The 22,375-nt window shown below is 42.1% G+C and overlaps 1 protein-coding gene across 1 annotated transcript in view; it reads right to left on the bottom strand.

Annotated features, from left to right (window-relative positions):
* Positions 1-21,995, bottom strand: part of PIP5K1A (phosphatidylinositol-4-phosphate 5-kinase type 1 alpha) — a 43,666-nt gene extending 21,671 nt beyond the window's left edge. Inside the window, exons 1-3 of the mRNA XM_065894805.1 lie at positions 21,914-21,995; positions 5,948-5,979; positions 3,971-4,051 (exon numbers count right to left, since the gene is read on the bottom strand). Coding sequence (XP_065750877.1) covers positions 3,971-4,051; positions 5,948-5,979; positions 21,914-21,995 — 195 coding nt within the window. The remainder of the gene's footprint in view (positions 1-3,970; positions 4,052-5,947; positions 5,980-21,913) is intronic.
* Between the last annotated feature and the right edge of the window lie 380 nt (positions 21,996-22,375).

The following is a 22,375-nucleotide window of genomic DNA, read 5'->3' as shown; positions in this document are numbered from 1 at the left end:
TGCCTATCTAGTAGTTCAGACTAAACTGGGGCAATCCAGTTTCCCCATCCCCACGCTCTACATGGCAGTTAAGCCTGCAAAGATTGGAAGAGCATGAAGATACAGAATAGCAAAGTGGGGACTCTCTAAACAAGGTGTTCCCTCCTATCCACATCTATATCTGGAAGATACGTTGTACTGAGAGAACAATCCTAGGTCTCACTCCAAAGGTTCCTGCCCCCAGAGTATATGGAGTCCTCCAAACATTTTATTCATCTGATACAGAATGTAACTAAAATTAACTGATACTCTGATTCACTGCCTAGCTACTGAAGTTCAGTTCTCTAAGGCAAGGGCTGACTGGCGTTCCAAGGACAACTGAGTGGCAAAAAAAGCTCCTGACTGAAGAAGAAAGCCTGAAAGATTCAAATTATTTCTGAGAGAACTATTTAGATTTAAAATTATCATACTGTGGTCAAAACACAAATATAAGAGCCCCACTCTTACAATCCAGGATTTCAATGTCATGGGAAAATGTCGTATTATCTAGTTCTGTGCTGTCCAATATAGTAGCTACTAGCTACACTCGGCTATTTAATTTTAAGTTAAAGTTAATTTAATTTAAAAATCATTTCTTCAGTCTTACTAGCCACATTCAGGTATGATTAGTGGGTACCACACTGGATAACACAGATATAGCACATTTCAATCACTGCAGAAAGTTCTATTGGACAGTTTTGTTCTAAGTGATTTCCCTTATCCCCCCAACCCTCACCAAATATTACTTGTATCAATATTCTACCTAGTCCTCATTGGGCATTAAAATTATAACTAGGAACTTCCCTGGTGGTCCAGTGGTTAAAAATCTGCCTCCCAGTGCGGGGGATGCGGGTTCGACCCCTGGTTGTGGAACTAAGATCCCACATGCCATGGGGCAACTAAGCCCATGCGCTCTGAAGTCCACGTGCCACAATTAGAGAGAAGCCCGTGAGCCACAACGAAGCGCCTGCACACCACAACGAAAGATACCATGTGCCACAGCTAACACCTAATGCAGCCAAATAAATAAATATTTTTAAAAATAAGAATAGGGATTTCCCTGGTGGCACACTGGTTGAGAATCCACCTGCCAATGCAGGGGACACGGGTTTGAGCCCTGGTCCGAGAAGATCTCACATGCCATGAAGCAACTAAGCCCATGCACCACAACTACTGAGCCCGTGCACCACAACTACTGAAGCCCACACACCTCGAGCCTGTGCTCTGCAACAAGAGGAGCCACCGCAGTGAGAAGCCTGCATACTGCAAAGAAGAGTAGCCCCTGCTTGCCACAGCTAGAGAAGTCCATGCATAGCAACGAAGACCAAACGGGGCCAAAAAAAGTTTAACACTAAAAAAAAATTTTTAAATAAGAATATTTTTAAAAAATAAATAGAATTATAACAAATTTTTTAAGTGCTTGCCTCTCCAATTAGACTAGAAACTCATCTTTTTGTCTCAGTGTTCAGCACATAAAAAGAGCTCAATAAATGTCTGTTTAATTGACATGGGCCTCAGAGTCCATTCCCAGGGAGAGTCAGGTCCCTGACTGAGAATGAGTCAGTCCACCTCTATCACTTCGGACAATGCAATAAAGACAGAGAACAAACACAAGAAAAATTTACATGGGCCAGACAAGGTATAGATGCCAAATAGGAGGTTGAACACTGTACCCCAGGAAACCTAAGCATCTCCAATTAGTCCAGAACTGGGGAATTGGGTCACTCCAGGATGCTTGTCTCCTGTTTTCCCTTCACCAGTTCACCAGTTCAATTTTCTCTTCTTCGCTATTACTACTATCTTTCCAATCCATTTGATATCTCTGGCTCAAAAATCAGGTATTCTAGGCCCTATTCACCAATTGAAACTACAATCTTAAAAAAACAAAACCCATGGACTTCCCTGGTGGTCCAGTGGGTAAGATTCCATGCTCCCAATGCAGGGGGCCCAGGTTCGATCCCTGGGCCGGGAACTAGATCCCGCATGCATGCCACAACTGAGAGTCCACATGCCGCAACTAAGAGCCTGCACGCCACAACTAAGAGCCCGCATGTCACAATTAAGAGTCCACCTGCCACAACTAAGAGTTTGCATGCCGCAACTAAGAAACCCACATGCTGCAACTAAAGATCCCGCATGCCGCAATGAAGACTCAGCGTGCCACAACTAAGACCCAGCACAGACAAAAAACAAAATAAAACAAAACATACACACACACAAAGAAAAATTCTTGACCTGCTGTCTATCTCTGTATCACCAAGCTGAATGGGATCCAGCCTTCACTTTATGTACATCCAGCACAAGAAACATGGTTCCCTAAAGCTAGGTAAGAATGGCCTTGGGGGCTTATTACATGTTTATATCTAACAGGGAAACACAATTTCTTCAGCTCAGTGAAAAAGCATCCAACACCAGATTTGTTCATTAAGAACATTCTCATTTAAACACATATACAGGGACTTCCTTGGTGGCACAGTGGTTAAGAATCCACCTGCCAGGGCTTCCCTGGTGGCGCAGTGGTTGAGAGTCCGCCTGCCGATGCAGGGGACACGGGTTCGTGCCCCGGTCTGGGAAGATCCCACATGCCGCGGAGCGGCTGGGCCCGTGAGCCATGGCCGCTGAGCCTGCGCGTCCGGAGCCTGTCCTCCGCAACGGGAGAGGCCACAACAGTGAGAGGCCCGCGTAACGCATAAAAAAAAAAAAAAAAAAAAAAAGAATCCACCTGCCAATGCAGGGTACACGGGTTCCATCCCTGGTCCAGGAAGATCCCACATGCCACAGAGCAACTAAGCCTGGGTGCCACAACTACTGAGCCCACGTGCCACAACTACTGAAGCCTGTGCGCCTAGAGCCCATGCTCCGCAACAAGAGAAGCCACCACAATGAGAAGTCCATGCACCGCAACAAAGAGTAGCCCCCTGCTCGCTGCAACTAGAGAAAGCTGGCGAGCAGCAACAAAGACCCAATGCAGCCAAAAACAAAAATGAAAACAAACAAAACGAAAAACACATATACAGGGTTTCCCTGGTGGCACAGTGGTTAAGAATCTGCCTGCCAATGCAGGGGACACGGGTTCGAGCCCTGGTCCGGGAAGATCCCACATGCTGCTGAGCAACTAAGCCCGTGCACCACAACTACTGAGCCTGTGCTCTAGAGCCCATGAGCCACAACTACTGAGCCTGTGCGCCACAACTACTGAGCCTGTGCGCCACAACTACTGAAGCCCGTGCGTCTAAAGCCCGTGTTCTGCAACTAGAGAAACCACCGCAATAAGAAGCCTGCGCACCGCAACGAAGAGTAGCTCCCACTCGCCACAACTAGAGAAAGCCTGCGCGCAGCAACGAAGAGCCAACGCAGCCAAAGATAAATAAATTTATAAAACAAAACAAAACCCATACATACAGACGGGAAATAATTTACCCTTTGTAAAGTAAATTCTAAAGTTCAAGTTGCGGGGCTTCCCTGGTGGCACAGTGGTTGGGAATCCACCTGCCAATTCAGGGGACACGGGTTCGAGCCCTGGTCCGGAAGGATCCCACATGCCACAGAGCAACTGTGCCCATGTGCCACAGCTACCAAGCCTGCGCTCTGGAGCCGCAAGCTACAGCTACTGAGCTGCGCACCACAACTGCTGGGGCCCATGCGCCTGGAGCCCATGCCCCACAGCAGGAGAGGCCACCACAGTGAGAGGCCCACGCGCTGCAGTGGAAGAGTGGCCCCCGCTCGCCGCAACTAGGGAAAGCCCACGCACAGCAACGAAGACCCAACGCAGCCAAAAATAAATAAAAATAAAATAATTAAATTTATAAAAAATAAAAAAGTTCAAGTTGTATGATGGCTATTGTGCAAAGGTTTAGCGTATCAAGAAATGGGATGGAATGTGGAGAATAATATCAGGGAGACAGAACTATCCCTTCCTGGAGTAAGATGAATGGGTTTCACCCAGACACACCTTTTTATATGTTGTCTCTCCTGAGGAATCAACACCTCGGTGGCCTATTTTCTTCATGGGCATGCCAGAGGCATAAGGCACCTAGAATAAGAAGAGTCAAGATTAGTACATGATTCCCATGTAACACACCAAACAGCTACCACGATGGTAAATCAAAAAAAAAACAAAACATGCAACACACCCTTTTTAGGTTAAGAACGTTTTATAAAATCTTCAGAAGATCCCTCCCATGCAAACACACAGCTATAGTGTTGCTCCCCAAAGAACTAAACTGACTAAAAGAACACAAAGAAAACTCTAAAGAACACATATTTCACCTTTGGTTCTCAGAAAGATGACATAGAAAATTAAAATGATTATCATTAAAGAAAAGGAGAAACAGGGGAAGTAAGCAATAGCAGCCCCAGAAAAAAGGAAAGACCCTCAGTTTACAAAAGCAAGAGAGAAGTAGAGCTCCACAGACCCAGCTTCCTTTCAGAAACTACTACCCCTCTAATATTCAACCCAACCTGAACACTATTTGCTCAAACTGAATTCACCAGCAGAAATGATCTAGCCACTGGCAAATGCAAGTACTGTGAGCCCAAGTATTAAGAGGCTGTGGCAATAAGATGAGTCCTCTAAGATAAGGGCCTCAGTGCCTCAAAGAGATTCCTGAGAACGTGGTATGGCTTTGTTTTCTACTCACATACATCACAGCCTCTGAAAAAAGGAAGAAGTAAAACCAGTGGAGCAGAGGCTAGAAGGCTATTCTCCACAGCCAAGATGCCAGCACAACAGACATGAAGGTATTCTTCACGATGTCGATACTCAAGTTAACAAGCCAGAAGGCAAAAAGACTACTGAAAATAGCATGTTACCATCTTAGGGCCTGATATTTAAGTTCTACTCTTCTTGCTAAGACCCTTAGTGCCAGAAAACCCTCAGTATATAACCTGACAGATCCTGGAAGATGTTCTGAGAAAAAAGCCTAAAATCCTACGCCAAAATGGTCTGCACTCTGAGGTCCCGTCACAAAACCCAGGAGAGATGCAAGTAAAAAGAGGAATGGGAAATACTCTGTGGGAAGAAAATTAAGCAAATACAAGATACTCTGCACAAAAGAGAAAAACTTAGAATATCAACAGCTTCAGTACGGTTAAAAGAAGTTCGCCACATTCACTGAAGCTACGCAGTCAGGAGGTATTAACAGCAAAACAAGAGAACGAGCTTTAGTGTCAGACTAGCTTTGAATCCTAACCTTATTAATTACAGGAACTTGGGCAAGCTATAGAACCTCTAAACTTCACTTTTTCATCTATAAAACATGGATAACAACAGTACCTACACTCATAGAGGCTCTTTGCAGGATTAAATAAGAATACCTATAAAGAGCACTTAGGTACCTTATTTACTCTTTGGTACATTAAAAAAAGGCTCAGGGTCTTCCCTGGTGGCGCAGTGGTTGGGAGTCCGCCTGCCAATGCAGGGTTCAAGCCCTGGTCCAGGAAGATCCTGCGTGCCGCGGAACAACTGGGCCCGTGCACCACAACTGCTGAGCCTGCCCTCTGGAGCCCGTGAGCCACAACTGCTGAGCCTGCGTGCTGCAACTGCTGAGGCCCCCACGCCTGGAGCCCGTGCTCTGTGACGGAAGAGGCCACCACACTGAGAAGCCCACGCACTGCAGCAAGGAGAAGCCCCCACTCGCTGCAACTAGAGAGAGCCTGCACACAGCAACGAAGACCCAACAGATCCAAAAATAAATAAATAAGTAAATTTAAAACATTAAAAAAAAGTTCAATAAATCTGAGCTATTATTAATATTCATAATAAACTGTGACAAAAGTAGAGTTGCATAATTACCAGCCTACCAAAGAGATGTAAGAACCCTATCTAGATTCCAAGACCCAAGTAGGGGGAAACTAAGGATGTTATAAACAGGTATCCTTCTATCCCAGAATGAAGGTTTTAGAACCACTGTATCAATATAAAACTCACCTCAGATGCCATGGGTCTCTTGATTCCAGATGCTGTGAAAAAAATAAAATAAACAAACACAACCATAAGTATATACACACACTCACAACGATCTCTATCAAGCCCACTGAAACAATCAGGATTTGAGTCACAGTAAACCTGACAATGAGCTCCTGCCTCTTGCTCATTGATAACAGATCCTTTTGGATAGGGATTTTAAACGTCCCTTCTTTTTCCTCCTCCATACTCACAGAGCCCTTATGCATATTCCGTTCTCATTCTAGTCCTTTTTCTTACACAAGTGTTCATATTTTCTCTAGGAAATATATCTGTTCTTGATACATTTAACCGTCAGAGCCAGAGGGTCTCATTTGATACCATGGCTGAAAGAGAAAGGCCATAAGAGATACCAAGACTTATTGGACAACCTGGGCTTGATTAATAATTTTTCCTGTAGAGCTAACAGGGTAGGTACTCGTAGAGCATATCTACGGTGCTTTACACTTCTACTAATTATTTCAGAAAAAAGGTAAAGAGTTGGTCTATGGAAGCTTTATTTACAGTAGCCAAGATATGGAAGCAACCTAAGTGTCCATCAACAGAAGAATGGATAAAGAAGCTGTGGTGTGTCTGTGTATGTGTGTGTATACATATACATATTTATGCAAATGGAATATTACTCAGTCATAGAAAAGAATGAAATTCTGCCATTTGCAACAATGTGGATGTCTCTAGAGGTTATTATGCTTAGTGAAATAAGTCAGAGAAAAACAAATACTCTATGTTATCACTTATATGTGAAATCTAAAAAATAAAACAGATCAATATATATATAACAAAACAGAAACAGACTCACAGAGAGAGAAAACTAGTGGTTACCAGTGCGGAGGGAAAAGGGGGGAGGGACAAGCTAGGGGTAGGGGATTAAGAGACACAAACTACTGTGTATAAAATAAATAAGCAACAAGGATATATTGTACAGCACAGTGAAATATAGCCATTATTGTGTAATAGCTTTAAATGGAGTATTATCTGTAAAAATACTGAATAACTACATTGTACATCTAAAACTAATATATTATAAATCAACTATTCTTCAATTTTAAAAAAAAGAGTTGATCTATGGAGATGAGGAGGCTAAGGATGGGAAAATGCAATGTCAAAAAAATGGAAGAGCACAGAGTGCAGGCAGAACCTGACTCTACAGCCTTCCATCCTCATCTTGATTTCTGCTGTAAAAGCAACAGGAATTTGTTGGTGTGTACTTAGTAAATATATAATCAGTGGAGATGTGTAAGATAAGTGTGTAGTTAAATCTCATCAATATTATGACTTTTATCCACTTAAATGTAGAAAAAGATTTCAAGAATATGTTTAGAAAGTGACTAAAAGACCATTATCTATAGAAAAATACTCTAAAAGGTTAAATCAATTCTTAAGGGTCTGCGATCCCTATAACTTTCATCCATGATCACATTGGAAACAGGGAGACAGAACTTTCTCCCCTTCATATTGAAGAATGTTGGCCTTTTTTCTTCAAAGACTACTGATATATTATTTTGATGTAGTTCTAAAGAATTCAAAATGAATAAAGATTAGTCACATTAAAGAAAATTAAAAAGAAGAATCCAATTCAGACGAATCCTCAATAATATAATACCTGAATAGAAAGACCCCAGTTCTGGTCCATATATAAGGTTTAATGGTAAAACAGCAGCAGAGACAAGATGGGCTTAAGGGCAATCAGGTAAAGCTCTAATTACTATTGTTTAAGACCAACGATCAAGGGCCCTAAGAATTTCAGAATATAGCTGGGCTCAGAGAAGAGATTGTGGTAGACCTTAGTAGTACAAAGGCCACAGACTAAGCATTTCTGGTACCAATAAGCAGAGCAGCAAATTTCCTTCCCCATAGTGAGTCAGAGTAGCAAAACTATGGGGAACAGATGGTTTTCATTCCTCTTCCCAAAAAAGGAGGTAAGGGAAATGTCATCTAGCTGTTAGGAAGATGTGCTGCATAAAATGGCCCAGAAAATTAGAAAAACAGCAGAGCCCAATAATCTATGCTTTTTGCAGGATGCTTCATCTTCAGTCAGGTCAAGTTCAGGTAGGTGAAAGACCATTTTAGAACTGGAACCCTAAGCTAAAGCTTCCAAGGAACAATAAGCCAAGACGAGTCAGATTTATGATATAACTGTTACTGACTTAAAACCTTTTAGACAAGAGCCAACATGCTGAGCTATTTAAAAATCAGAAGACCTGGGTTCAAATCCCTGTTACATCAGGTAAACTGTTCTCTATATTTAACTAAAAAAAGAGGAACCATATTAGAAGGTTTATGTAAAGATTAGATAAGACAAACTAAATCAGGGACTTCCCTGGTAGTCCAGTGGTTAAGAATCCGTCTTGCAGGGCTTCCCTGGTGGCGCAGTGGTTGAGAGTCTGCCTGCCGATGCAGGGGACATGGGTTCATGCCCCGGTCCGGGAAGATCCCACATGCCGCGGAGCTGCTGGGCCCGTGAGCCATGGCCGCTGAGCCTGTGCTCCGCAACGGGAGAGGCCACAACTGTGAGAGGCCCGCGTACCGCATTAAAAAAAAAAAAAGAATCCGTCTTGCAATGCAGGGATGCCGGTTCAATCCCTGGTCAAGGAACTAAGATCCCACATGCCGTGGGGCAACTAAGCCTGTGTGCTGCGACTACTGAGCCCGCACGCTCTGGAGCCAGGGTGCCACAACTAGAGAGAAGCCCGCACGCTGCAATGAAAGATCCTGCGTGCCACAACTAAGACCCACCCAACACAGCCCAAAAAAGGATAAACTAAATCAAAGTACTTCATGGACTGTGACGTGCTATACAAATATGTTGTCATATGTGAAATTTTTTTTTTTTAAAGAGACCACAGACGGTGCAAGAGGGTTTCTTTTTTTTTTAATTTTTTAAAAATCTATTTTATTTATTTAGGCTGTGTTGGGTCTTCGTTACTGCATGCAGGCTTTCTCTCATTGCAGCGAGCAGGGGCTACTCTTCGTCGCGGTGTACATGTTTTTCTTTGTGGTGGCTTCCCATGTTGCGGAGCACAGGCTCTAGGCACGCAGGCTTCAGCAGTTGTGGCACACAGGCTCAGTAGTTGTAGCTTGCAGGCTCTAGAGCACAGGCGCAGCAGTTGTGGCGCACAGGCTTAGTTGCTCCACAGCATGTGGGATCTTCCTGGACCAGGGATCGAACACGTGTCCCCTGCACTGGCGGGCAGATTCTTAACCACTGTGCCTCTGCGCCCATATGTGATTTCTAATGCAAGAGTAAAGCTGGGGCCCCCAGGAAGGTTTAATGTTCAATTACCTAGACCTATATGAAATTCTAATTAGCACCTCAAAGTTCTTGGCTCCTCCCCAAACCCTCAGCCTCCACCTCCCCCCCAACATAACCTTGTGCAAGTGTACAGGCAACTGTAGAATTAGTAAGTCTCAATAAGGAAATCAGTATGCTTTCAGTTGAGAAGACAACACTGATTCTGGACTTCTTGGTCAGTACCTGGCTTATCCCTTCCTCTTTTACCCCAGAGGAAGGGGTTTGGAGGGAGCTGGCAGAACCAAGAGCCAACATCCAGTCCTAGGCTGACAGTCTCTCCTAGAACACAACCTCTTCTGCATGCAAGGAGTCAATGGACCAAGTTAAACAATGGAGAAAAAAAAGCAGGTAAGTGATTTTCAAGGCAGAGAGTAGGTCTGGGGCTTTTTTTTTTTTTTTTTTTTTGCGGTACGCGGGCCTCTCCCGTTGCGGAGCACAGGCTCCGGACGCACAGCCTCAGTGGCCATGGCTCACAGGCCCAGCCGCTCCACGGCATGTGGGATCTTCCCGGACCGGGGCACGAACCTGCGTCCGCTGCATCGGCAGGCGGACTCTCAACCACTGCGCCACCAGGAAAGCCCGGTCTGGGGTTTTCTTACTCCCTAAAAAGTTCTACTTTGCTACCTTTCCTAGTTTTATCACAAAAACACATAGCTCTAGGGCTGCTACACCCTTACAAAGTACCCAGAATGAGGGTGGGAGGACTTCGCTCAGTGGAATATGGTGCCAACTACTTAGCTATCTGCAACTGCAAAGCTTGGATTAATCCCAAGAACACTATAGCTGAAGCAGTTGGATGGACACTGGGGTCTAAATAATAATCAGAACAAGTAACAGGGGGAGGAGAATTGGGACCCAAGACTTACTCTCTTCCTTGTCTGAAGTTTTGCCCCTAGGGCACAGGTCAGAGATCCAACCTCCCAAAGAAGAATGGACAGGAATAGAAAAATATCTGGAGAATTTTATCAATGTTGCTGTAACACCCAGCTTGGTCCAGAAGAAACCCAATGAAGAGCAGAGTGATATTTCAGGGAACCAGGTACCATCTGCTAAGGCTTGACCATTTGGCCCAAGGCTCTGCCAATGAGAAACTGCCTACTGACACTGAAGAGTCACCAGCACTGTACCTGTTCATCTCATAATCAAGCTTTCTCTTCAGAAGGAAGAGGAGCAGAAACGGAGGAAGAGGGGGGAGGTGGACAGAGGGGGGAGGAGAAGGGGAAAAAAGAGAGAAAAGAAAAGAATACCAACTCAGCAAGGCAACACCCGGCTTAGCAATGCCATCCAGCCAATGTTTAAGGAGAACGAGATTCATCCTTATGGATAAGACTAGAATGTTATTCAACAGAAAGTTTGTTTTCTAGCATCTGTGTGAAAAATGATCTCTGATAAGTATATACTATCATCTTATAATCCCCATATCCACGATCCATATGTATCATCCTCTTTTTGGGTGGGGAAACTGAGTATAGGGCAGAGTTCCAATGTTAAATTTCCTCTTCCTCAGGGAAAAACGTTTCCATAGTTTGTTTCCTTCATGGCTATGTAACTCCTACTTATTAAGAGGCCCTAGACCAAGAAGCATTCTAAACAACCAGCTAATGTTGCTCTACTGGAAGCAAAAAATAAAGCTGTGACAAAGAGGCTGCATCAGAAAAATAATGGTCCAAATAACTTAATTCTGAGTGGCTCAATAGATGATATAGAGCCAACCATGGTGATTTCAAGCCCTAGTTCCTCTGCAGAAAGATGGAAATGTAAAAGACCTAGAGGACATTACCAAGGATCAAGGTACAAAACTGTACTCAATTACATATTTACTAAAAAAAGACTGGCTTGTTGTTCACCAAAAATATTAATAAATAAAAGACCTAGAGGAGCAAGGGTGTACTCACTTTGGGAATTTTAAAAAAATTCTGACCAGAGCAGGTTCAATCTGGCTGAAATTTATAGACATTAAATGAAAGTTGATTTTTAAATAGAACAAGTTGAGAACTTAGTTCCTTCAGCCACATATGAACCTACTTGCCCATTTTCAAGCAAACAAATCAATAACAATTTATATTAAGAAAAAAATCATTCAGCAAGGGCCTTTGAGATTTTAATCTAATCTTATTTATAAGTAAAAGTACAGAGCATAAGGGATGTGCTCAAAATCACAGAGCAAAGGCGGTGACAGAGCCAGAACTGGAATCCATATTCCTAAGCCCCAGTTCAACTCTTTCTTCTAAACTATCTTTTGTTTACGATTTCCTGGCCACTTGGAGTCTAGGCAGGACAAGAAACCAAGGGAACTAGAATACTCTTACAAACTAAATAAATCTCAGAATTGCTAATGGACAACATGAACATATATTTTCTTCCCTTGAGGTATTCCCTTCCCTTCCATTTTCACTGATAAGAGGATTAAGAGCAGAGATCTCCTCCTTCAGTTCCTCTCAATGAAATGAATAACAACACTCTGTTCTCCCAGCAACAGTCATCAATGTCACTGGCAAAAACAGTATAGGAAAGTATCTTTCATTTCTTTTAGTGAGATTATCCTTGTTCTGAATCAGACAATGCCAGTATTCTAGAGGAGCAGAAGCTATCTTTCAAGTCTGATACTTGAAAGAGCAGTTTCACAGATGTTAAGGTCCTCACTAGCAGTAGAAAGTACCTTTTTGTCTTTGTAATAAGACATGAACAACTTTAGCAGAGAGAGAGAGAAAAAGTTTTTAATTCATCTCAGATTGGAGTTTTCTTTTTGGTGTAAGTGGAACCATGTCTTGCTCTGATTAAAAGCATAAGGGTTATGATCATTGAATTTGCAACGACAAAAAGAGGGCATCTGATGGGCACTCCTGTTTCAGTGATCTTGGAATTGACTGCAGAATCAGTCACCAATCCTTGGCAAAAATCCACATTAACTTCTAAAATATTTTCTTAAAGTATGATCAATAACTCCACATATTATGCATGGAGGAGCTCAGAATTTTGTTGCTTTTTTAGGACAGCTAAAGTCAGAAGGGGAAGTTCCCTTCTGCACTATTCTTTTGTTGAACAACAAATATTTAATCTGGCTTAAAGTCAAGTTAGTTCACAAACAGCCTTTCAGATTACTGAGAGAGCAATAAAGTATAGTGGGTAGGAATGTGGGCTCTGAAATCAGAACACCTAGGTTGGCTAGATTTGAATACTAGATCTACCATTTACTAATTAGGTAACTTTGGACAAGTTGGTTAAAATGCTCTAGGCCTTGGTTACCTCATCCATAAAATGGACATATAATAACATGTATTCCATAGGGTTGTTATGAGAATTAAATAAGTCCTGTATAGCACCTAACATGTAATAAATGCTCTATAAATACTAGCGATTATTACTACTATCATTGTGAATTATGAAACCCCATCTACAGGATGGGAAGTGTCAGGGGAAATAAGAGGTACAACAGAAAGGGAAAAGAAAAAGAGACTCATTTACTGAAACAAAAGGAAATGGAGTTATGGGAAGACTTCGAGGGAGACAAAAGATAGTGAACGGATTCATTTCATACTGTGGAACTGTGAGAAAAGAAGTTTCTGTGTTAAGACAGCATCTTTTTTGGAGTGGACAGAGGGAAATGGGAGCTAAAGTGAAATAATGCTTGCAAGACATCCACAGCCTTCTCAGAAGGCCATGCACTACTACTAAAAGAAAGTCTGCAATTGTTATGGGGAAGAGGAGTTGGCTGCTAGTAACTACAAGGACTCATGCTTCTTCAGCACAAATACACATCAGTTCTACCTCTCTTACGGTTGACCCCACAGCACAGAAAGTTGAAACCTAAATGAGGAAAAACAGAAAATTATCACTTACTTCTGGGGTTCTACCTGCTTAACAGCAGAATAAGCACATTAAAAAAACAAACAAACAAAAAACACACAACAATGCTAAAGTTTAAAATTATTAACAGGACCTGACCTGATGACCCCCAGTACCATACTGGGAAATGTTAGATGATTTTCTGCAGTTCTAGGTAAATGTCAAAAAAAGAGACAGAAGGAGAAGCTCAGGCAGAAAAATTCCAGGGAAAAAAAAAAAGAAAAATTCCAGGAGTGATCACAAAACTTGCAACCCAAACAATTTCACACTGGAGTGATTTCAGATTGGCCAAAAAATTTCAGGTATAAAGCTCCTTGCATGCAGGCTTCTATCCTTTTAAAAAAGACTGTGTATACATTTTATTTGACGGTCTTCCACTTGTGAGGGCAATTTGGTAATATCTAGCAAAAAGCCTTAAAAACAAATATGTACCATTTGTCCCAGAAGTGAGAATTTATCCTAAGGAAATAGTCAAGTGGACAAAGACATATATACAAAGATATTTATTGTAGCATTGTACATAATAACTATAATTGGGTAGATATAATGGGAAAGAATCTAAATGAACAATATAGGTGACATAAGTTGTAGTGCAGTCATAAAATGGACTAGTATACAACCATTATTTTTATGTGTAGGATAAAATCCATTATTTTTATGGATAGGATGTCACAATAAATTGCTGAATGGAAAAAGGTAAAAAATTACATAATGCAATATTTTTCTAAAACACTTACCTATAAAGTCACATGTATTTATACACATAGAAAACGTCCCAAAGATTATATACCAGAATGTTAAAATACGACTATACTGGATAGTGGGATTAAGTTGATATTGTAAGTTCAAGTTTCTATTTTTCCTTATCTATATAAATTTTCTGTAACATATAATTAGATAATTTAACAATTAAAGGAAAGAGATACACAGGAATGGCTTTATTATCTTTGTTTTATAACCATTTTTCCCAGTAAACTAGTGCTCAACAGTCCCACACATACCACCATCAATCCCCTCCCCACACATTAACTCAAGCTCCTTACAACATATTATGATGCTGCAGAGATAGAGGAAAAATGTGAAAAGATGTCTAGAAAGCTGCTGACAATTCCAAGCCACAAATAAGCATGACTCCTATACACTCCCTCCCATTCTTTATTAATTATTACTTTGAGATGCCTATACAACCTGAAACAAACCTATATCAGCACATAGGATAAGAGGTTCTCTCTGAAGAATTTACCTTTCATATCCTTCAGAATATCAATTTTCTCCTATAAAACAGGTATACCTAATTTCAGCAGATCTCCTGGATACTTGAAAAATAAAGATCGAGCCTCAAAATTATGAAAATTAGCTGAGAAATCTTTAATGTTACTAAATAATTTGACAACAGCTGAACTAGCCAAGTCAAGTGCCTAAGTGGAAACAACCCAATCAATTCCTGCTAAAATACAAAGTTGAATCATCATACCATGTCACAGAAAATTTTTCTGAGTAACTCTGTACTGGTCTCAAGGAAGCACTCCATTTTGGTCCTTGGCCCCACCCTAAATTGTGTTTGTGATGAAAAAGGTACCCAAGGCCTTAAAAGAGGAGATAATTGAAACAAAGATATTTTCAGACAGTAAATAGCTCCAAAATATAAGTTGTTGTTCCCCTCCCCCACCCTGCTCTCAGTGTGTGGAACAAAACAGAGTTGGCCTTAATACCAGAGCCTCTCCCAGTGCTTTCAGAGCAGAAGCATTTCCGTCGGAGATGAGATGACATCATCTACCAGATGAGAAACTAAGAGGCAGTCTGTGACTGACTTCAATGTTTGAAGTACTCATATAATTTTGGGAGGCTAGAAGTTGGCCGGATGTGCATTGCTCAGACGAGTTTTGCCCGAACAGGTCATAGAGAAGCAATTCCAGAGACCTACCAATACTACTACAAAAATGTGTCAGTAATTCCTATATAAAGCAGAAAGAGACAAGCAGGCTTTTTGGAAGCAAAATGCTAATTCTTAGAGGGTCTCCTGGTTGATAATATTGAGAGCCAGAGATTTCAAAAGAAAAAAAAAAAGAGCAAAAGCAAAAACTTGCACAAAAAAACAAAAGCCATCAGCCCAGTTGTTTGCTGGACTATCTCAAACAAGCTCTCTGGTCCTCTTTAACTTGAAATACTGAATTTTAATTATACCACTGCATGTAGGAGGCATAATATGTTATCCAAATGAAAATACTCACAAATATGTCTGAAGTGTCAGCCTACCTAATGAGAAGTACTGCTGAGCACAAAGCTCTAAGGAAATTTTAAAAAGGCACAAAGCTCTTTTAAAAGGAAATTTTAAAAAGGCACTATTACTATGCCCTCCATAAGAACTAAACCAAGCCAATTAAGAAAACCAAGCCACATCTTAGAGAAGAGCTAAATTTTGTTTCCTAGCAGGTGTCAGTTTTTCCTAAGGATCTTCTAGAAAAAATGAGAAAGGCAAGGATGCTCTTAGAAACAAAAGCTCAAAAGCAGTTTGATCTACCAGTCCTGGGGTCAGCTGAGAGCCAACCTGGTCAGCTAAGAGCCAACTAAGTAGCAAGGAATGAGCTGCAAATTTATTAAGACCCATCTTGATAACATACAGATTTTATGCAGTCTTTGCCACTATTAACAATGTCTTTGAATCTCATTTTACTAATTTGGAAAATGAGAGGGTTAAATTAAAATATCTCTACACTTCCCTCTAGTGATAATTTTCTTTTAATTTATTTTTGGCTGCGTTGGGTCTTCGTTGCTGCATGCGGGCTTTCTCTAGTTGTGGTGCTACTGTGTGGGCTACTGTTCATTGTGGTGCGTGGGCTTCGCATTGCAGTGCCTGTTGCAGAGCACGGGCTCTAGGTGCACAGGCTTCAGTAGTTATGGCACGCAGGCCCAGTTGGGGCTCGCGGGCTCTAGAGCGCAGGCTCAGTAGTTGTGGCGCATGGGCTTAGTTGCTCCGTGGCATGTGGGATCTTCCCGGACCAGGGCTAGAACCCGGGTCCCCTGTACTGGCAGGCGATTCTTAACCACTGCACTACCAGGGAAGCCCTAGTGGTAATTTTTGCTTCTAGTTCTATAAGCCAAATTTCATGGTTCTCAGGCCTCAAATACGTATCTCTTAGCAGTAAAATTCTGACTGAAATTTGTGAAAAAATCTGAGTCCTTCTTTAAAAGACCCGAGTCTCCTGGATAAGCCAACCCACGGCCAAGAAGCAGTTGAGATTTCTGGCAGATCACCACCTCCCAATTCTATTTCCAAACCTGGTTCTATCTATCTTGAAAAAAAGCAGTGGATATTGCTGGCTTAGAATGTACATATTTGAGCCGAGAAAGTAACTTAAATGATATCATAATGAGCATAAATTACCTCAACAATGCACTTCAATCACCTCCCAGACACTAATGCAAGAAAATAAGAGATATGGCCAAGTTACTTCTCTGCCATCCCTTTTATACAGGTTCTTGTCAATGACAACTTGGAGTTTACCAGGGATGTTTACCTACACTGTGCACAGAAAAGCTAATATACTCTAAGCTATTTATATATCCTTAAAATAAAAAAAAAAACCTCTTCCCATTCTCTTCCTGTAACTTCCCTTTGCCCACTCCCCATCAACATTACTGATCCTTTGGGATAGTGCTTATTCTTGGTTAACTCCATATTGCTCAGTTTAGTACACAAGGCAAATAATATGATATATGGAACTCCCTACAAGGAATCTGCCCTTCTCTCTCTTTTTACCAGTCTTCTTCAGACTCCAACAATAAGGTGACTTTTTGGGAATCAGATATTTAAAAATTAATACACATTGTATACAGCCATTAAAAACAAACAGACTAATTTCACAGCAGGAGAAAGAAAAATGATCAGTAACAAAGTTTAAAAAGATGGAGGGGTTGAGGGAAAAAAGTTCACTTCAAACAAAACAACAGTAAAAGAAACAACGGAAGCTCATAGGAGATATGAATGAAACAGAACCAACACATATGTACAAACTAAACAATGTTCTCTTTTGATAGGAAAGGGTGGAGAAGTGAAGGGCAACAGGGGAAATGAACTAGGAAGGGGTTTCCTCTAGGAAACACCATCAGTCCAAACACTCTCTCTTTGAGACTGAATGATGGGCTGGGGTTTGGAACACAGAGAAACAGAAATTCCCTCTGCCGAGCTATCAGAAACAGCATACTTCCTGAAGCATACTTGTATCCTTGATCAAGAGGATACACCCAGTAAAAAGGAGAGAGAAGAAACTGACAACTTTGGTCTTTTTGCTTTCTTCATGTCAAGTAAGAATATCCCAAAATTCTAGAAAAGAAAATATCCAGTTTAAAGGACAAAATACCCCCCACACTTTCCTTCTCCCCAGTTCTGAATTTGGCCTGGTGTTATCGCTGTTGTTCACTTCACAGGCTATAGTTTCCATTATTTATTATCAAAGAAAAATAGACTGATAAAATATTTAACAGCTAGTAGCTAGCACATATTTAAGCAAAGTTATTAATCAGAACAGTTTTATATCAAACCAGAACAGCACACAGAAATTAACAAACAAAACATAATATGTATTTTGATATTCAAAGCTAACTTATAAGTACACATTACCAATTAATATCAGATACTGGATACCTAATAAGTCTATATAATTATACTTGACAGTGGGCTTGAGCAGCCATGGCAGAAATAAATGGATAATTAAAAACAATGACATTCTAATGTCAGTTTTCCGGCAGAATCTACCAAGGGGACAAAAGAAAAAAGGAGGGGGTAGGTGGGTGTAAACCCTCTGCGGAGAAAGCAAAAAGAAAAATCTCTCCCTACTTATAAAATACCAATCAAAACGAAACCTGGTGATATTCTGCCTACATGGCATGCTGTTCTATCTTTACCTTTCCAAATTTCAGTTTCTCACTCCAATAAAGTGGCTTAAGTTGCTTTATTTTTCACTAGTATGGAAGAATTGAAAGGAAAGAGATCAGTCTGCAAATGGCCTACACTGTACCAAAGAACACAGACAAAAAACCCCTGCCATTTGGAGTTATCAGATTACAGCATACATTTACTGGTGGAGCTCTGCTGAGAAGAACAAAGCCACCAGAATCAAGGACTGATAAGACTGGCTCTACTACAAAAGTTCCAAGCAAAAATCTTCTCTCCTGTGTCTTCCAGGGTCTCCCTCACTAGTTAAGGGAAAGTCAGAAAAGGAGCTGTAAAAGTTACCTCCAAATCATTTGTGCTCATGATAAAATCATTTGGTGATATGTGACAATTTCAGAAATGTTCTGGTCTGAAGCAAAAGGAGCTATAGGTTCATGATCTTCTAAGGTTTCAAGTGCTTTTTCTTAGGGGAGTCACACATGATTTTATCACACAGCTCTTATTTCAGGGGAGCAAAGGACACCTCAACACTCTAACTTTACTTTTTAACTCCTCCACTAATTTCAAATCAAGTCTCCAAAACAGAAACTCTTCACTCCCTTCCTGGTGGTAAAAAGGGGACTCAGTGGCTGAATTTCAAGCTCTTGATGGACTAGTCAAATTGCAGACAGGGGGCTCTCCTACACTGGTGTGACAGATGGTCGCACTGTCAACAGCACCTTATCAGGGCTGCTTTTATTTTTTAAGTGGTGCCACTGTCCAAATAATAAGGATAGGAGGGAAAGGAAGAGAGGGAATACATTTCCTTTAACACATGCAACAGCTGACAGCAAACTGCATCACCTTTTCTTAACCAAAGTTTAAGAACAAGCACATGATAATGGCTGCTGTAAACTGATATTCATTTATAATTGCCTCCCTCCCACAAATCCAAACATGGTAATCACTCCAATGGGAAAAGATCTCTCAGACATCTCTCACAAATCTCTCAGAGCGAGTGCTTTGCTCTACCTTCTGTATTTCACTTGTCAGCAGCTTAAAAGACCAGCTCTCACTTAATGGTGAAATAATATAGACAGGGGTTTAATACTGGCAGGGAACAACCATTCTAAATTACCTGTCCTTCCTAATTTGAATGCCAAAAGATTTTGAGCCTCCAAAGGTTATGAGTGACTTATCTAAAACATCAATCTGTCCCTGAATCCTGACATTCTTATTTTGTATCCACTTTCAACACTGCCAGAGAATCTTGCCTTTAGGATTTCAGTTTCACCAATATTTGAGTTCAGCTAAACACCTAAGGACAGTAACTTGGTTTTAGGATGATTAAAACACAAACACACACAGTCCTACCTTGAATTTCTACAAAGCTAGCCTTTAACAATTTAGGAAATCATAAACCATTGTTTATTCCTGCCAATGTCTTAAATTCCCCTGGTACCATTCCGACAGAGCACCACTCCCCTCCAATCACAAATAAAACACATTCTCAGTAGCCTTTTTTGCATCAGAATCAAACATCCTCTTCAAAAACATATCCTTGAAATGAAATATTCTATTAAATTAAATTCAGTAAGCCAAAACCTAAGTGAACATGCAGATACAACAAAAAGTCAACAAGGCTTATCTGCACACAGATAATCCCATGTTTTCAGAAATATTTATGAGAATTTTTCTTAATTTCTTAATCCATGTCAGTATTTGCCAAAGAAGCAGAAAAGGACGGTGTTAAGAAACAAAAGTAAAAAAAGGAATCTAAGCTATTTATTTTTAGTCATTTGTATATATCTTGACTTCACATATGAACACAGTAAAGCCAAGGAGCTGTAAAGTCCACTAAAATCTGATATTTGATTTTCTGGTGAAAACACAATAGCAAAAAACATTTATTCAATCTGAATTACATCTTGCTAGTCCTCGGATCTGGCAAAAAATATAAAAACATACAAAAATATCAAATAGTGACATCTTAAATAGATAGTAGGACTTCCCTGGTGGCGCAGTGATTAAGAATCCGCCTGCCAATGCAGGGGACCAGGGTTCGAGCCCTGGTCCAGGAAGATCCCACATGCCGCAAAGCAACTAAGCCCGTGCGCCACAACTACTGAGCCTGCGCTCTAGAGCCCAGGAGCCACAACTACCGAAGCCCGTGCGCCTAGAGGCCGTGCTCCGCAACAAGAGAAGCCACCGCAGTGAGAAGCCCGGGCACTGCAACGAAGAGTAGCCCCCGCTGGCCGCAACTAGAGAAAGCCCGAGCGCAGCAACAAAGACCCAAGGCAGCCGAAAATAAAAAATAAATAAATTAAAAAAAAAAAAAGATCAACCTGGTTTCTAGTACCTGATTTGATAGTTAAGTCTTTAACGACTGTACACAACCATTCTTCTTTCAGCACTGGGGGAGCGGGAGAAGAGGCTTTAAATTGAGGAGCCACTGTAAAAACACTGTCATTTTAACTTTATCCTTCTTCACATTTAGAATGCAACATGAGTTGTTCTGGCCTGCTAATCCTTTATAGGAAAGGTAAAAATCACCTCTCAAGAAACTAAAAATAGATGTACATAAATAAAACTGCAGTTTGGAAAAAGATATTTGTGACCAAGTATTTGCTCATCTGAACTGGAATATGAAAGGTGGAACCCTCTATTTAGTCAACTCAAAATGGGAAGGATGCAATCCCAGGCCTAAGGAAATGTCAGTGTCTCAGGTAAAGCATCCATCATGTGGCAGCCTCTCCTGTTCACAGTGTAGAGGCAACAGTCACTGTGGAACCCCAGACATTTCTGATGGAAGCTCTAGAACAGTTTCTGACTCAAACTACCCACACACACACACACACACACACACACAAACCCCAACACCACACATTTTCCCTCCTACACACAATCTGTTGCTTTTCTTGTGGGCTCCTCAGCCCTCCTCAATCTTCAATAGTTTCTAACCACTTTGAGCTATATTCCCTGGCTCCCTTCTCCAAGTGCCAATGTCGTGCCTAATCATTCCTCCAGCCCATTTCCTATTATGCAATATTCGCCACAGCACTGAGAGCCACCCCCACCCACCCCATCCTTCTCAGGCCTAATTCCCAGCATCACCTCCCTCAACCTTTACTGCAATTCGAGACGCCACCGTTCCGCCTTCTCCATCTGTTTTCAGGGTCTTTTAGCCCTGATTTCCCACATTCCTCAGGTTTTCTTCAAAACCTCCCATTCCTTCCCAAAGTTGGGCAGTCTAGGGATGGGAGTCTCCAAAGAAGAATGTTTGATAAAATGTGTACGTGTATCTGTGCGAGCGCACGCGTGTTTGGGGGCGGGGGGCACGAAGTGAGAAGGAATGACGCATTAGGGGAAGGTGTGACTAAAAAGACGGCTCCAATAACTCCCACCCCCAACAAAATCCACAATTCCCTAACTCCCCAGCAATGGAAAGCGTCCCATAACGCTTCCATACCTTTTAAGTCCCATGGCTTCTCTTCCACAATTTCATCCAATTAATCCCGCAATTAACTTGGATTCTACCTGCCTCTCACACTACGTAATTCCTCCCTACTTACGAAGCCTCCATTTACTCTACTTTTCTCTACTCCCTTCGGTTCCCTTTCTGTTGCCTTCCTACCCCCACCGTCAATCTCCATCCCTTCCTGACCCTACTCCTTCAAAGCCCTCGACCCGGTCTCCTCGAAGCCAGCCAATGTTCCTGACAGCTTCCCTTTTCTCAGTCAAATCCATCCTTTCCTCACACTCCCCCTGCCAGCTCAGAAAGCTAGAAAAGTCTAGTCCTCTGTCCTCCTTACCGGCAACGACTCGGACATCCCCAACTACAGGTGCCCTTCCTGGGTCTCGCTCTTCCCCCCACCGCACAGCTGTCAACAGCCCCCAGCCCACGCTCCGCCCTGATTACCTGAAGACGAGGTGCAGGGAGGGACCCCGGAATCCGCGGATGAAAACCCGACCGCCGACGACCCAGAGGAGGCCGACGCCATCTTGGCAGCCCCCTCCCCCTCAACGGCCTCGCTCCCTTTCAATCCTCTTCCTCTTCTCGGGGTCGAATCTTCCCACGTCTCTTCACAGAAGCCGCGTTCAGCGGGCCGCCTCCCCGCCCCCTCTCTCAGATACGTCGCGCCGGCTCCGGGACCAACTCAGGGCCGCACCATTCGGCGGGCATGGGGGAGAACTCTCGTCTCGCACCCTCTCCGCAACTTTAACCGCTTTCCGCGGGAGCTCCTTTCCCCCTTCACAACAGAGGAAGCTCACGCCAGCTACCGGGACCCCGCGTCCGGACCAAACCACACCTAAAAGAACAAGGTGGGGAGTGAGAAGTCCCAGCGGAGCGAGTGCCCCCTCCCCCTCCTCCCTAGCCACA

The sequence above is a fragment of the Phocoena phocoena genome, chromosome 1, assembly GCF_963924675.1.
Source record: "Phocoena phocoena chromosome 1, mPhoPho1.1, whole genome shotgun sequence".
NCBI lineage: Eukaryota > Metazoa > Chordata > Mammalia > Artiodactyla > Phocoenidae > Phocoena > Phocoena phocoena.
Note: the sequence above shows the minus strand (reverse complement) of the source record. Positions and strands in the feature narration are given on the sequence as shown.